Here is a 17249-nt window from a genome sequence, read left to right as displayed (position 1 = left end):
TGGTCGACCGATTAATCCAGTTAATAGGCCGATTCACCGATTAATCGCTACTCCCAAACCGACCGAGCAGCTACCAGTTACCGATTTCTTGAACAATGGTATCATGTGTTAATAAGTCCTAGATTACTTGTTTTTTTTTTGCATAGCCCTCATTTCAGCAAATTTTGCCCTAAACTTTTACGCACACACGTGTGTTATGCCTTCATGCATATCTGTAATATTTCTCAGAATTTTTTGAAATGTAGAAGTATGAATTATGATGAAATTAGAGATTTGAATTTGAAGGCCTTCATGGAAACCGAGCTCCAAAAGCAATTTTCGTCTTCTTCAACGTTATATTTCGCTCGATCCGTGGCTTTAATTTTAAAACGTGGTAAAAGCCTATTTCAAAAAAAGTGCGGTAGCCCAACAATTCCACTCAAAACAGTTAGCCAAATCAGATAACAGTCATGATCTAAAACATAGATACAAGCATTCATCAGTATGTTACATTTACAGGCTCACACAAACAAGAGCACAAAGAAAAATGAAAAAACCCAACGAAAGAGAAAGGAAGGACCAAAGAAAGCACATGACCCATCCAAACCACACGCAACCAGCCACATCCTGAGCACGCAACAAGCAATTGATCACCCTAACACGCTGGAGAGATCCCCGCTGTCCTTGCTGCTCTTCCTCTTGGAGAAACTCTTGGAGAAGAGGATGTCTCTGATGAGTGGCACGATGGGCTTCACCTTCTGCGCCTTCCTTCTCCTGCCGCCTAGTAGGTCGTCGTCGATTTCGCCGAGGCTTAGCGCGTGGCTGAACGACGGCAGGTACTCACTGCTGTACGTGCTGGACTTCTCGGCCCACCGCTCGCTCCGCACCATGGCCGCCGCCATCACGTCGGTGTCCCCACCGATGCTGTGCCGTGCCGCCGCCGCAGCCTTGTCGGCCTCAATCTCGGCCAGCCTCGACAGGCCTCGGTGGAGCTGCGCGTTGAGGCTGGCCACGGCTATCTCCATCTCGGTGCCCCTCTTCCTGAGCTGCAGCACCTCCCGTCTCGTATCGGCCACCTCCGCTTCCAGCTTTTTGATGGAGCTCACGATCGCCAGCCCGGCTTCGTCGTCTTGGTAACCATGCTCGCCGTTGTCATCATACGCTGAACCCGGCGACGTGAAGGACGGCGAGGAGTGCGCGGAGTACATAGGCACAATAGCTGCAGTTGCCTCTGTCTCTGGTTCTGCATCTACCTCTGCCATTGCATTTGGAGAAAGGGTGGCGGTACTACTCCTACTGCTATCTTCGTGTTTGGCATTAAGGTTGGCATTGGCATGCGGATCGGCAATGGCAACGGCATTGCTGCTGTATCTAGAGTTGCTTCCGCTGACGAGGATGCGCTCCCCGAACACCGCGACAGCCTCCTTCACGGACCGGAAAGGGCGGGCGGTGTCAACCTCGACACGATCAGAGGCCATGGACATTCCACTTCTTCAAGGATTTGGGCTGGAAGAAACAGTCACAGCTTCCTGGGGGTTTATATGGAGGGGAATGGCAGCTGGTTTCTTTGCTTCCACTTCAATAGCGCACTGACCACCAGCAGCTATCCCCAAGCAACCAGTTTCCCAGTAGCAACAAGCAAGAACCATGACTTGCCACCTAAAAGAAGTTACAGAAAACTCCCAATACTCCCCTAGAAAAATCTGCAGGAGTGGAGCTGAAGCAGGGATGCTTTCTGGGCACTCTTGGCTGGCTGGCTGGCTCCAAGGAGACGAGCACGGTAACAACTACTGTCAGAGAAACATGCAGTTTTCCATGGGGGATAGGAGCCTCCTAACAAACTATCTTACCATGGAAATCAGAGACATGATTCTGATTGAGACGGCAAATGTTACAGGCCAACAACATATGTCCTATCTTTCATTTCTATAGGTATTTTGTTGATGCATGTCGCAACCAGCTAAAGTAATAACGGAATGGATTAGCCCTGAAACATGCGCAGCTAAGCTAAAAAAAAAAGGTTTTTCCAATAGATGAGTGAATAGGAAAATGATGAAAAAAGGGCTTCCCCACTTTGTATTCCAAAGCAAACGACACCCATACAACCGACCATACGTGCTTGAGCGGAAACAGCACAGTCGTGCCCAAAAGAAACTACAAAAAAAATGCCGACAACGGCGGGTCAACAGAAAACGGAGAAGCCTTGCGACCGCAGCGCCCACCGAAGATCTTTCACCAAGATCCTAGACTCCGAATCGTCGGTACCAATCAACACCTCAAAGAAGGGACGTGACGATGACGACGTTGTTGAGAAGGGTTTCCTTCGATACTCGGCGAGGAGAAGGAAATGGTAGCCCTGACGCCCTCCAGGAAGGTCCAGCGACACCCTCAGGCGCCACCGTGTCGGTGTCGGCTGGGCCGACAGGAATTTCTCCCAATCCCAACCTTCACCTCGGGCGCGCCGGAGCCCGCCACCATACCGACCACCATCCCGCGCCAACACAATCTAGAAGCTTCCCACACCGTCTCCCCGAAAGAAATACGCGAGGCCTGAAGAAAAGAGATGCACACATGTCGGAAACTAGGAGCACCAGTATTGTAGACACGCGGGAGGGACCGACCGCCAGCACCACCAAGGTAGAAGCCGACCAGACGCAGCAGCAAAGGCATACCAGTCCCGTGGGCCCGCGGGACCGGCTTCGGGGCCCGTGAAGCCACTTCTGCTGCCATGTAGTAGGCGCATCATGGATCCGCCGATCCACGTCCGAGCAGGAACAGATCTCCATCCGACCGAGAGCAGCACCGCCAGAGGACCGAACCGACCGCCTAAAACCCAGATGGGGCCTAAGGGCCTAGATCTGGGTTGGGGGCGATGCAACGGACCAGCAAACCGGCGACCACTACCACGCCGCCAAGGGGCAGCTCCACCGCAGACAAGCCACCTGGATATCGCCGGACCGCCTGCCGGCCAAGGCACAACGCCATCCAGATGCTCCCCCGAGCGGGAGGCCAGGACACGTGGGAAAGGAAGGTCCCGTCGCCGCCGACACCGTCAGGGCCTTGCCCGGCGATGACAGGGAGGGGCGAGGAGGAAGGAAGCTGGCGACTTGGGCGAGCGGCGGTGTGACATCCTCACCTTTTGCTAGAGTGATCATTGTAATTAAGCACAGTGATGACCATGATCAGTGCCTAATCATTTTGCTAAACAAAATATGAGCAAGTTGGAAATTCATATCTCTTTCCAAATTCCATTACAAAGGGCATTGAATTTTATCATGACAAAATAAGTTTGCAAACAGCAAGGAAAAATGTTGCACACTTGTGATAAATCACAAAACAAATGGTGTAAAGGGAAACAACATCACCTGAATGTTGGTGTGGACCCCCACCTTGCAAAACAGAGCCCAAATGCGATTTAAAAGCACTTTTACATTCAAGATTATTTCAAATAATTTTTAAAAATGCCCAAACTTGATGTGGCCATGTAGAATATTACACATTTTTGCTGTAGCAAATTAATGTAGAAAGTAAAAAAAAACTGAAAAAGAATAAAAAGAAAAGAAACAAAAAAAATAAACCCCCCAACCGGCCGGCCCACCCCAACCGGCCCAACCGTCCACTAGCCCACCTTACCCTTGGGGTATATAAGCCCAAGGGAACCCTAATCCACCCACCCTCTCCCTCACTCCTCCCCACACCCCGCAACCACCAGCCCCAGCGCCCCTTCCTACGCCCGCTCAACTCGTTGTCGCCGGCCCTCCTTGCCTAAACGAGGCTAGATCCAGCCGCCCCTACCTCCGGTCGCCTCCCCCCTACATCGCCCCCTCTCCTCGTCAACGGTGGTGAGCCACCGCGGCTCCGGACACCCTCCTTGTCCCCGAGCTCCGGCCTCCACGCCACGCCGTCGTCTAGGCGTGCCACCGCGCCTCACGCCCCCCCCCCCCCCCCCCGCGCGCGCTAGCCTGTGCTGCGCACGCGGCCCACACCTCCCCGTTGTACCCCCGCCCCCTTCGGTTCCCTGCATGCGCACACCGCGCCCGCATGACCCAACACCTCCCCTCTCGCCCTATCGCGCCCTTCGACGCCGCTAGCCCGAGCCGCGCTAGCCCCGAGCCCCTTCTGGAGCTGGCTACGCCCTTGGCCTCGCCCGAGGCCTATCCAACCTGGGAGGCATTAGCCCCCCCCCCCCCCACACCTTTGTGAGACACACGATGGGGGCCCACACCCCCCTTGCAAATGAAAGGTGCCCCCTCCCCCGTAAAAACATGTGAAAAATAACACAAAGAAAAAGGAATATATAAAAATAACAATTAATAAATAGTTTAAATAATTAAATAATTAATTAGTGAATTAATTAGTTAATATGACGATTAAGATTAACTAGATTAATTATTAAAACTATTAATTAATCTGTTTAATTATTTGTTTTAGACAGTATGACACGTGGGTCCTCCCCACTAACTAAACTGATTAACTATTAGTTAATCTAAAAATTAAAATGTGCCTATGACAACGGGGACCCACTAGCTAGTTTGACTAGTCAACGGATTGTTGCCTACTCATGTCACAGTGACATCATGCTGATGTCATAATTATATTTATTGAATTAAAATAATCTATTTTAATTTCTGAATATTGAATAAAACTTTAAAAATTAATATTAATTAAACCGTAAGTCAGATAAAAATGTTTTGAACAAGAAAGTTGATCAGCAGAACGTGGCGAACCCGGATACGATGTCCATTCGTCTGTCACACGTCCCTAGCATAGCAAACGTGGAACTTTTCCAACGTTTTCGTTTGATCGATAGTAGCGAGACACCTAAGGAATATCATCTGATATTTCCCAATCCATCTAAGACGTATGACACTCCGTTAGCTCATGTCTAGCCCTGCATCTTGACATGCATGCTGAGTGTTTGCATCTAGGTTTATATTTATAGTTTCTTTCCCCCTCTTCTTACCGATAGACCCCGAGACTGACGCTGCTGCCGGGTACATCTACCCACCTGACGACCAGCCCTTTGTCACAGAGCAACAAGGCAAGCAAGCCCCCCTTGATCATCCCTATATCGCCCATTTCTTTCTCCCTCCTACTTGCACTAGAATTGTTCTACTATCGTAGATAACTCCTATATCTGATGCATAGCCTAATTTTGATGAACGGCTACTTTCAGTACCACACTTTAAACTGCTTAGTATAGGTGGCTGAGTCATCCGCTTTGACCCCTTGGTCCTGCTGCCCCACTTTACCGTCAAGTCTCGATCTTTTGATCGACGAGCCAAGACCCGTCACATCATTCACACACCCCTTAGTTGTATGACTCTCCAGAGCTACCATCTAGTACCGAGGGTGACACCTCATCACATACTCTGTTGTTAGCATTGTACTGTCGTTGACCGGTGGTGGTTTCCGGAGGGTGATCCCTCCTTCACCACCTCCGATAACGACTTTGTCGTACAACCCATCAAGTTGGCCCAGCGAGGGTGATTCCTCCGTGGCCACCTTGACGATTACATCGTTCGGAATCCATTGCGGGTGATACCTTGGATCGCTTTGATGTTATAGTCGCACAGTTACTGACCTTGATTATTGAGAAAATTGATGAGGTGTGTTGCGGATGGATTCCCGTGTGAGTGTGACGAGGTGTTGCCGGGCATTCTGGGCCGTTGCCACACATTCTCGAGACGGGGCGACGGGCCCATCTGATCGTGGTTCTTCTCGTCACCGCATTTAATTAAAATGATAAGGATTTTGGTATTTGATCTAGGTTGGTCGGAGATCTTTTCGCACTAACCGTGTGCGTAAGAGGAGTTATGGGTTCTCGACATTGTGGCATCACCCGAATGTCTTCAAACGTCAGCAATGGAGCGGCGGGCACCCAAGTGATCCGGATAGGCATCTCGCTTGTAATAAGGGCTGCTAGGACTGACCTCGTCCGCCCACGCATCATGCAGGAGTGCAAAGGGTGATGGGCCCATGACCCCTGTGCGCTTAGGATTTAGACAGGTGGGTTGGCCTCTTTGTTAAGCTTAGGTGGGGCTGTGACGTGTTGATGTGTCAAGGCCGGGCATGACCCAGGAAAGTGTGTGTCGCCAGAGTTCATCAAGCGTGCCGTGAAACTTGGTGCACCCCTGCAGGGAAGAAATAAACTATTCGGATAGTCGTGTCCACTGTTACATGACGACTTGGAGTTGTGCCCTGATCCTATATAGCTACAATGGTTAGTTAACTCGAATGTTTGCTCCGGAATCGCTTCCTCGCAGGGAGTCGAGGAAGGATCTCCGGGGGTGACTTTAATTAATATTGCTGCAACAATATGGCTATTAATTGTGTTACCTTGTTCTACTCTTGTCTATTGCTGCAAGCCCCCTGAAGATGCTAGTCTTCGATAGGACTAGACTTCTCTCTCTTTTCTCGCATTGCTGCAGTTAGTCCACATGTAAACCCTTCCTTCGATACTGATGCATACTTAGCATAGTTCTGATGTAAGTCTTGCGAGTACTTTGGATGAGTACTCACCGTTGCTTTGCTCCCCCTTTTACCCTTGATCCATTGCTGCGAGCAGATGATGAAGCCGAGGAGATGGCGTATCCCGTCGAGGACGACTACTACCCCGATGGTGCCTACTACTATGTGGATGATGCTGAAGATCAGGAGTAGTTAGGAGGTTCCCAGGCAGGAGGCCTCGCCTCGTTCGATCGATGTATCCTTGTGCTAGCCTTCTCTAAGGCACCTCATGTTTAATGTCTATACTCATATATTTTTGCTTCCTCTGATTCGTGTGTTTATCGAAATTCTGTATTCTAGCCATCGGGGCCCCTGCTTGTAATATGAAGCTTGTATGTTGCTAGTTCTCAAACAAGAGCGCGATAAATTGACATGTTGACGGAGATTGGGCTTGCGTTGGTTTTTCCCTTGAAGAGGAAAGGGTGATGCAACACAGGAGCAGTAAGTATTTCGCTCAGTTTGAGAACCAAGGTATCGATCCAGAAGGAGGGTCTCGTCAAGTCCAGAGTACCTGCGCAAACACAAACAAGCTTGCACCCAACGCTTCAAAGGGGTTGTCAATCCCTTCAAGATTGTTTGCAAAGTGAGATCTGAAGGCGGAAAGTGCAATGATGTAAAAAGTGTAAGGCTGGAAATATGGTGTGAAGTAGACCCTGGGGGCCATAGTGTTCACTAGAGGCTTCTCTCAAAATAGCAAGTATTACGGTGGGTGAACAAATTACTGTCGAGCAATTGATAGAACCGCGCAAAGTCATGATGATATCTAAGGCAATGATCATACATATAGGCATCACGTCCGAGACAAGTAGACCGATACTTTCTGCATCTACTACTATTACTCCACACATCAACCTCTATCTAGCATGCATCTAGTGTATTGAGTTCATGATGAACAGAGTAACGCTTTAAGCAAGATGACATGATGTAGAGCGATAATCTCAAACCAATGATGAAAACCCCATCTTTTTACCCTTGATGGCAACAACACGACGCGTGCCTTGCTACCCCTTCTGTCACTGGATGAGGTCACCGCATGGTATGAACCCAAAACCAAGCACTTCTCCCATTGCAAGAATCATAGATCTAGTTAGCCAGACAAAACCCACAACTCGAAGAGAATTACAAGGATATGAAATCATGCATAAGAGAGATCAGAAGAAACTCAAATAAGATTCATAGATAATCTGATCATAAATCCACAATTCATCGGATCTCGACAAACACACCGCACAAGAATATTACATCGGATAGATCTCCATGAAGATCATGGAGAACTTTGTATTGAAGATCCAAGAGAGAGAAGAAGCCATCTAGTTACTAGCTATGGACCCGTAGGTCTATGGTGAACTACTCACACATCATCGGAGAGGTCATGGTGTTGATGGAGAAGCCTTCTGTGTCTGAATCCCCCCTCCGGCAGGGCACCAGGACGTGCCCTAGATGGGATCTTGCGAAGACAGAAGCTTGCGGCGGCGGAAAAGCGATTGCCACCCTATCTTGATTTTTTGGGAATATTTGGGAATATATAGGCGCAAGATCTAGGTCACAGGACTTCTAGGGGGCCCACAAGCCTGCATGGCACGCCCCCCTGGCCGCGGGGTGGGGCTTGTGGGGCCCCTGGGGCTCTTCTGGCTTGGCTCCCAAGTCCTCCGATCTTCTTTCGTTCCAGAAAAATTCTTTTCGGCAATTTTCTTCCGTTTGGTCTCCGTTTCAAAATCTCCTCTGAAAGGGGTCAAAAACATGGAAAAAATAGGAACTGACACTTGGCACTGAGTTAATAAGTTAGTCCCAAAAATAAATAAAAGGCATGCAAAACATCCAAAGTTTGACAAGATATTAGCATGAAACCATAAAAAATTATAGATATGTTGGAGACGTATCTAGCATCCCCAAGCTTAACTCCTCCTCATCCTCGAGTAGGGAAGTGATAAGGAATGAAGTTTTGATGTGGAATGCTACCTAGCATAGTTGTCCTTTGCAACTTCTTTCACGTGAAAAGAATGTTTAGATCCGTACGATTCAAAACAATAGTTTGCTATTGACATGAAAACAGTAACACTTCAAGCAAACTAGCAAAGTAATCATGAACTTTCGAAATAACAAGGCCAAAGAAAGTTATCCCTACAAAATCATATAGTCAGGTTATGCTCCATCATCCTCACACAACTAATGTAAATCATGCACAACCCCGGAATTGGCCAAGTAATTGTTTTTGCACTCTTACATTCTCAAACTTTTTATAACTATCGCGCAATACATGAGAGCGAGCCATGGATATAGCACTATAGGTGGAATAGAGTGTGGTGGTGGTCGTGAGACAAAAAGGGAGGAGATGGTCACATTGACTCGGCGTATCAATAGGCTATGGAGATGCCCATTAATAGATATCAATGTGAATGAGTAGGGATTGACATACAAGAGATGCACTAGAGCTATAGGTATATGAAAGCTCAAAAGGGAAACTAGTGGGTCTGCATCCAACTTGCTTGCTCACGAAGACCTAGGGCAATTTTGAGGAAGCCCGTCATTGGAATATACAAGCCAGGTTATATAGTGAAGATTCCCACTAGAATATGGTAGTGACAAAGCAAGAAGGTCTCAATCATGAAGAACATGGTGCTATCATGAAGCACAAGTGTGGAAAAAGATAGTAGCATTGTCCGTTCTCTCTTTTTCTCTTTTTTTTATTTGGACTCTTAGGCCTCTCTTTTTTATTTTATTTTCTTTTTTTGTTTTTAGGCCCTTTGGCCTTTTTTTATTTCCTCACATGGGACAATGCTCTAATAATGATGATCATCACACTTTTATTTACTCATAGCTCGAAGATCAGAATGATGATGACTCCATAGGAAATGCCTCCGGTAGTGTACCGGGATGTGCAACGATCTAGTATGATCATGCAATGGCAATATGAGAGTGACGGCACAAGTCATGAGACAGAACGGTGGTAGTTGCATGGCAATATATCTCGGAATGGCTATGAAAATGCCATAGTATGTAGGTATGGTGGCTGTTTTGAGGAAGGAATTTGGTGGGTTTGTGCACCGGCGAGAATTGCGCGGCACTAGAGAGGCTAGCAATGGTGGAAGGTGAAAGTGCATCTATACCATGGACTCAACATTAGTCATAAATAACTCACATACTTGTTGCGAAAGTTTTTATTAGTAATCGAAACTAAGTGCTAAACGCATACTCCGAGGGGAAGGGTTGGTAGGTGTAAACCATCGCGCGATCCCGACCTCAACACAAAGGATGACAATCAATAGATCAATTATGCTCCGACTTCCTAACATAGCGGTTCACCATACGTGCATGTTACGGGAATCACTAACTTCAACACAAGTATTTCTAGATTCACAACAACCTACTAACATAACTCTTAATATTACCGAATCCATGTCTCAGAACTAATTGAGAGGAATCGAAACTTCTCTTTCTAATCAATGCACATGAAGATGGAGGTTTTTGCATCCTCTTTGGGTACCTTGCACATGGGACTACTTTCATAGCATAAGCCAACTACCAAATAATGCACCGCCGTGCTCTAAAGATATAAGTGAAGCACATCAGAAAAAGTATCTAGCTCAAAAGATATAAGTGAAGCACATGAGCAAAAGTATCAAGCTCAAAAGATATAAGTGAAGCACAATGAGCATTCTAGCAAAATCACGATCAGTGCATGTCTCTCTCTCAAAAAGGTGTGCAGCAAGGATGATTGTGACACAACGAAAAGAAAAGACTCCTATGATACAAGACGCTCCAAGCAAAACTCATATCATGTGGTGAATAAAAATATAGCTCCAAGTAATGTTACCGATGGATTGAAGACGAAAGAGGGGATGCCTTCCCGGGGCATCCCCAAGATTAGGCTTTTTAGTGTCCTTGAATTTGGCTTGGGGTGCCTTGGGCATACCCAAGCTTGAGTTCTTTACACTCTTTATCTCTTTGTCCATGAGAACGTCACCCAAAACTTGAAAACTTCACAACACAAAACTTAAACAGAAACTTGTGATAACATAAGTACAAGAAAACAAACTACCACTTCTTTTGGTACTGTAGCAAACTTGAATTCTATCTATATTGATGATGGGCTAATGTATTCTCACTTTCCCATGGCTAGTACCCCCCGATACTAACCATAGTTTCATCAAAACAAGCAACCAACCCAACAAAAACAGAATCTGTCAAAAACAGACCAGTCTGTAGCAATCTGTATACTTCGTATACTTCTGGTACCTCAAAAAATCTGAAATATTACGACGGTCTAGGTAAAAAGCATATAAATCAGAAGAAAAAATAATCAACTCAAAAGCTCTTTCTTAATAAAATTAAAAATCATCTCGTGAGCGAAAAGTTTCTGTCTTTTTCCTGCAGGATCAAACAACCATTACCAAGACTAGTCATAAAGGCTTTGCTTGGCTCAAACACAAAAAGAAACACAAAAAACACAATAACAACATAATTATGAAAGTGTGGACGCAACAAAACAGAAAGGAAAAGATAAATTCATTGGGTTGCCTCCCAACAAGCGCTATTGTTTAACGCCCTTAGCTAGGCATAGAAGCGATAGAATCACGTATCGTCGTCTTTGGTGCTCAAACCATAAGTGGCCCTCATCATGGATTCATAAGGCAATCTTATTTTCTTTCTAGGAAAGTGTTCCATGCCCTTCCTTCAAGGAAATTGAAATCTAATATTCCCTTCCTTCATATCGATGTTAGCACCAATAGTCCTTAGGAACGGTCTACCAAGAATAATAGGGCATGTAGGATTGCAATCAATGTCAAGCACAATGAAATCCACTGGTACATAGTTCCTATTTGCAATAATAAGAACATCACTGATCCTTCCCATGGGTATCTTGACAGTAGAATCAGTAAGATGCAAATTAAGAGAACACTCTTTAATCTCATTAAAACCCAGAACATCACATAAAGACTTAGGAATTGCAGAAACACTAGCACCCAAATCACACAAAGCATTGCACTCATAGTTTTTGATTTTGATTTTGATGGTAGGTTCCCACTCATCATGAAGCTTTCTAGGAATAGAGACTTCCAATTCAAGTTTCTCTTCAAGAGCTTTCATCATAGCTTCGACGATATGATCGGTAAATGCTTTGTTTTGGCTATAAGCGTGTGGAGAGTTTAACATGGATTGCATCAAAGAAATGCATTCAATCAAGGAGAAACTATCATAATTGAATTCCTTGAAATCCACGGTAGTAATTTCATTACTACTCAAAGTTTTAACGTCTTCTACTCCACTTTTAATGCTTTTAGCATCAAGATAGATGGACTCCGAATCATTGGGGCACTTTTCAACGAGAGTGGATTCATATCCAGCCCCATAATCATTAGGTTTGACACAAGAAAACAAAGATTCAATGGGAGTCACACCAAGCACTTTAAGATCTTCGTGATTCTCATCATGAGAACACGCCTTTTTAAGCCATTCATGTCTAGCACGAATTTGGGCAGTTCTTTCTTGGCTCTCAATCATGGAAACACGCATAGCTTTCAAAGTTTCATCCATGTTGATTTTGGGAGGAGCACATCTAACTTGCAAAGCATCAACATCACAAGAGATCCTATCAACGATCTTAGCCAAATCGTCAATTTTGAGTAGTTTTTCCACTATGGACGCATTGAAAATCTTTTGAGAGTTGATGAACTCTTTGATATTACTCTCTAGATCAGAGGGTAATCTATTGTAATTTCCATGAGTATTGTTGTAGGAGTTGCCAAAATTATTAGAGGAGTTACTAGGAAAAGTCCTAGGAACATAGTTTCCTTTGAAAGCATTGTTGTTGCCAACGTTATTCCTACCAACAAAACTAACGTCCAAGCTAGCGTTGCTACTCTCAATCAAAGAAGACAAAGGCATATCATTAGGATCCAAAGGAGCACTTCTACTAGCAACCAAATTCATTAACTCATCCATCTTAGCACTCAACGAGTTCATTTCTTCTATAGCGTGTACCTTCTTACTAGTAGGTGACCTTTTAGTATGCCACTGAGAGTAGTTCGTCATGATGTTGTCTGTCGTGGGTATAAGTCTGATAGTAGATGTGTAGGGTACGAAAGGATGGGCAGAGCCTTTGCTACGGCAAGGTTGTATGAGTTCAGGCCCCTCTATGGTGGAGGTAAAAGCCCTACGTCTCAGTGCTCTTGGGAGCTTGTTGTCGAGTGGAATATGGATTACAGTGAATTGCTAACCCCTGCACCAGTGGGGAAGGGCGGCTTATATAGAGTGCCCTACCCTTCATAACGGTTCGGTGCACAGGGGTGGAGTAGTGGCGAATAACTACATACGTTACAGGTAACGTATGTCTTAAATGCTAATAAAGGTACATGGAAACATATGACCGTTGCCCTCCAGGGGGGTTACGATGTACAGAGTGGAATCCAGTCGGTAAGTTTGATACGCTCCGAATGCTCATCTCCGACTGGATGATGGAGGAATCGTCACCGACTGGATGATGGGAAGTCCTTAATTCAGTCGGAACTGACTAATGGCCTTATCCTTTATGAACGGTAGTCCTTGGGTAGGACCCATAGGGCAGGCCTATGACCCTACCCTAGGACTATAACCCCATCATTGTCTAAGAGCTTTGTAGCTTCTCCTCACGTGATTTCCATGAATGTTCCACCTGAGGCGGAGTCCAAGATATTTCTATAAGCGAAATTCAAGCCAGCGTAAAAGATTTGAATAATCATCCAAATGCTCAAGTCATGAGCAGGACAATTTCTAATCATTAACTTCATTCTCTCCCAAGCTTGTGCAACATGTTCATGATCAAGTTGCTTGAAATTCATGATATCATTACGGAGAGAGATGATTTTAGCCGGAGGAAAATACTTGGATATATAAGCATCTTTGCACTTATCCCAAGAATCGATACTATTTTGGGGAAAAGAAGAAAACTAAGTTTTTGCGCGATCCCGCACCCTGAAAGGAAAAAGGTTCAATTTAATCACGTCATTATCCACATCTTTTTTATTTTGCATATCAAAAAGCTCAATGAAGGTATTGAGATGGGATGCGGCATCTTCACTAGGAAGGCCAGAGAATTGCTCTTTCATAACAAGATTCAGCAAAGCGGCATTGATTTCGTATGACTCCGCACTAGTGGCAGGAGCAATCGGAGTACTAATAAAATCATTATTATTAGTATTCGAGAAGTCACAAAGTTTGGTGTTTTCGTTCATGGTGACTTCAGCAAGCAAGCAAGCACACAAACAAACAAAAAGCAGGCGAGAAAAAGGGCGAACAAAAAGGCGAATTGGTGAAGTGGGGGAGAGGAAAACGAGAGGCAACTGGCAAACAAAGTAAATGTAAGAGATGAGTTTGCGACACTTACTTGGATGAGTTCTTGACTTGATCTTCCTCCCCGGCAACGGCGCCAGAAATCCTTCTGCTACTTCTCAAACAACAGTGCCAGAAATTGACACGTTAACGGAGATTGGGCTTGTGTTGGTTTTTCCCTTGAAGAGGAAAGGGTGATGCAGCACAGGAGCAGTAAGTATTTCCCTCAGTTTGAGAACCAAGGTATCGATCCAGAAGGAGGGTCTCGTCTTGTCCAGAGTACATGCGCAAACACAAACAAGCTTGCACCCAACGCTTCAAAGGGGTTGTCAATCCCTTCAAGATTGTTTGCAAAGTGAGATCTGAAGGCGGAAAGTGCAACGAAGTAAAAAGTTTAAGGCTGAAAATATGGTGTGAATTAGACCCTGGTGGCCATAGTGTTCACTAGAGGCTTCTCTCAAAATAGCAAGTATTACGGTGGGTGAACAAATTACTGTCGAGCAATTGATAGAACCGTGCAAAGTCATGACGATATCTACGGCAATGATCATACATATAGGCATCACGTCCGAGACAAGTAGACCGATACTTTCTGCTTCTACTACTATTACTCCACACATCGACCGCTATCCAGCATGCATCTAGTGTATTGAGTTCATGACGAACAGAGTAACGTTTTAAGCAAGATGACATGATGTACAGGGATAATCTCAAACCAATGATGAAAACCCCATCTTTTTACCCTTGATGGCAACAACAAGATGCGTGCCTCGCTACCCCTTCTGTCACTGGATGAGGTCACCACACGGTATGAATCTAAAACCAAACACTTCTCCCATTGCAAAAATCATAGATCTAGTTGGCCAGATAAAACCCACAACTCGGAGAGAATTACAAGGATATGAAATCATGCATAAGAGAGATCAGAAGAAACTCAAATAAGATTCATAGATAATCGGATCATAAATCCACAATTCATCGGATCTCAACAAACACACCGCAAAAGAAGATTACATCAGATAGATCTCCATGAAGATCATGGAGAACTTTGTATTAAAGATCCAAGAGAGAGAAGAAGCCATCTAGTTACTAGCTATGGACCTGTAGGTCTATGGTGAACTACTCACGCATCATCGGCGAGGTCATGGTGTTGATGGAGAAGCCTTCCATGTCCGAATCCCCCCTCCGGCAGGGCACCAGGACGTGACCGAGATGGGATCTTTCGGAGACAGAAGCTTGCGGCGGCGGTAATGCGATTGCGACCCTCTCTTGATTTTTTTGTGAATATTTGGGAATATATAGACGCAAGATCTAGGTCAAGGGAGATCCAGGGGGCCACAAGCCTGCATGGCATGCCCCTTGGCCGCGGGGTGGGGGCTTGTGAGGCCCCTGGGGCTCTTCTGGCTTGGCTCCCAAGTCCTCCGATCTTCTTCCATTCCAGAAAAATTCTTTTCGGGGATTTTCTTCCGTTTGGACTCCGTTCCAAAATCTCCTCTGAAAGGGGTCAAAAACATGGAAAAAAAACAGGAACTGGCACGTGGCACTGAGTTAATAAGTTAGTCCCAAAAAATAAATAAAAGGCATGCAAAACATCCAAAGTTTGACAAGATATTAGCATGAAACCATCAAAAATTATAGATACGTTGGAGACGTATCATATGTTTTTTGCGTCTAGTGTTGTGTTGTGATATCTTCCCGTGAGTCCTTGAGCTTGGTCGTACGCATTTACGTGTATGATTAGCGTGTGATCAAATCGAGGGTGTCACAAGTTGGTATCAGAGCCAACTGCCTGTAGGTAGCCCCCTTTCCAACTCCTTGGCCGAAGTTGAGTCTAGTACTTGAAAAACTTTTACTAACATTGTTGTATGTATTACGGGTCCACTTCTAAATCGGGTGGTATTAGTATATTTTACTCCTTGCCTATACTCTGGGCTCTGATCTCTCTTCTCTTTCGGGTTAAATATTGTGCTAACTCTAACATTAGGTTCTCGTAAATACTTCCTCCCGGAGAGCCCCGTATTCCAAACGATGGCTTGATCCGTCAGAAGACTCTACAGTTACTCTTTGATGTTCTCTTGAGAACTTTTGTTCATTGCTTTTGTGATTCCCCTCCCTTTGTCAACACCTATGAATGACTACATACAAATGTCATTCATATTTTCTTTCCATTTGGTCTTGTCATACAAGGTACGATTAATTATCTTATCAGGGATTCGTTTGTCCTCAGTTGTTCATGCCTTTCACAAAATTCTTCGAATTACTATTCGATCTTTCAAAATCCTCAATAGCCTATTGTTCATGACTTTTCTCACCTGCTTGCATTGTGGTTAAACTCATACGTCTAGCAACATTTGTTAAAAATCCTTTGTGATTTTCCTTTGATCTTATTGATTCAACTTGTGTGTGAATGCACGCAATCATTTGTTGATACTCTTAAATTAGCTTTCCGGCTCAGACATCCTTCCAGGCAGGAGGTGATTCTCGACAAATCAACCTTGATTGATTGTCCATCTAAGTCCATTCAACTTACTTCTATTTGATTGCAGCATCTGATTCTGATACACCAACCTAGAAATTAAAATTCCTTCAGAAATTAAGTATCGATATTTTGCAGATGTTCTTTAATCTCATGCCTTGCATTTTATCTTCCTCTAATTGAGTATGGATACTCACATCATGTCCTTTGTGAACTTCCATACTAATTTTTGGGTTATTATCCGACGTCATCCTTTACATTCAAGATTCTTGTGATATTCTTCCCCCGATATCTGATGCCTTTGGTAAATTGTGTTTTCTCCCTCTGATAAATTGTATCCTATGCTTTGTCGGCCATGCTCTATTGTCAAGCATGTGTTGATTACTCTTGAAGTTTGTGGTATATGTTCCTAAGATTCCCTGATGGGTTGAACCTATGCCTTCCTAAAACACTATGATCCGAAGAGTTTTCACGAGTCTTACTCTTCTGGTGTTTGGCTAGATATTCTTTCAAATCTACAACCTCATCAAAGGCAAGGAGTAAATGGCACGTGATGCATTGATGAAGTGGGATTCGACCTTGAACTTTGTGTTCATGCCCATGGAAACGACATTGATCCTATCATAGAAGCTTCTCGTATCAATAATCATTCATTGTATGATTTGATCTGGTATCTGTGATTTGGTACTTTGCAACCGTGGTTCCGACCATGATCGGTCCTCTTTGAATTCCATATGTAGGCAAATTAAAACACTTGTCTTCTTCAGATCAATACATCGGTCCAAGCTTTAATGTTGATCTACCTCCGAGTATTATCCCTCGTATCCCAAGAATATCGCGGAGCTACATAACTTTTGTGAGCTCCTCATCAACTATGATATTTCGTTGATTCCTGTTTTCTCATGTTTTGAATCGTTGGACACTCAAGTACATCGGTAGATGAATCAAGTATGCATTATAATTCCACAACTCCTAG

The 17249-nt window shown here is 44.8% G+C and overlaps 1 protein-coding gene across 1 annotated transcript; it reads right to left on the bottom strand.

The window, feature by feature from the left end:
* Positions 1-450: 450 nt before the first annotated feature.
* Positions 451-1515, bottom strand: LOC123451219. The gene has a single exon (XM_045128229.1). It carries the CDS (start codon positions 1461-1463, stop codon positions 630-632), a length of 834 nt encoding a protein of 277 aa, XP_044984164.1. The 5' UTR covers positions 1464-1515; the 3' UTR covers positions 451-629.
* Positions 1516-17249: the final 15734 nt, after the last annotated feature.

Source organism: Hordeum vulgare, chromosome 4H, assembly GCF_904849725.1.
Source record: "Hordeum vulgare subsp. vulgare chromosome 4H, MorexV3_pseudomolecules_assembly, whole genome shotgun sequence".
NCBI lineage: Eukaryota > Viridiplantae > Streptophyta > Magnoliopsida > Poales > Poaceae > Hordeum > Hordeum vulgare.
Note: the sequence above shows the minus strand (reverse complement) of the source record. Positions and strands in the feature narration are given on the sequence as shown.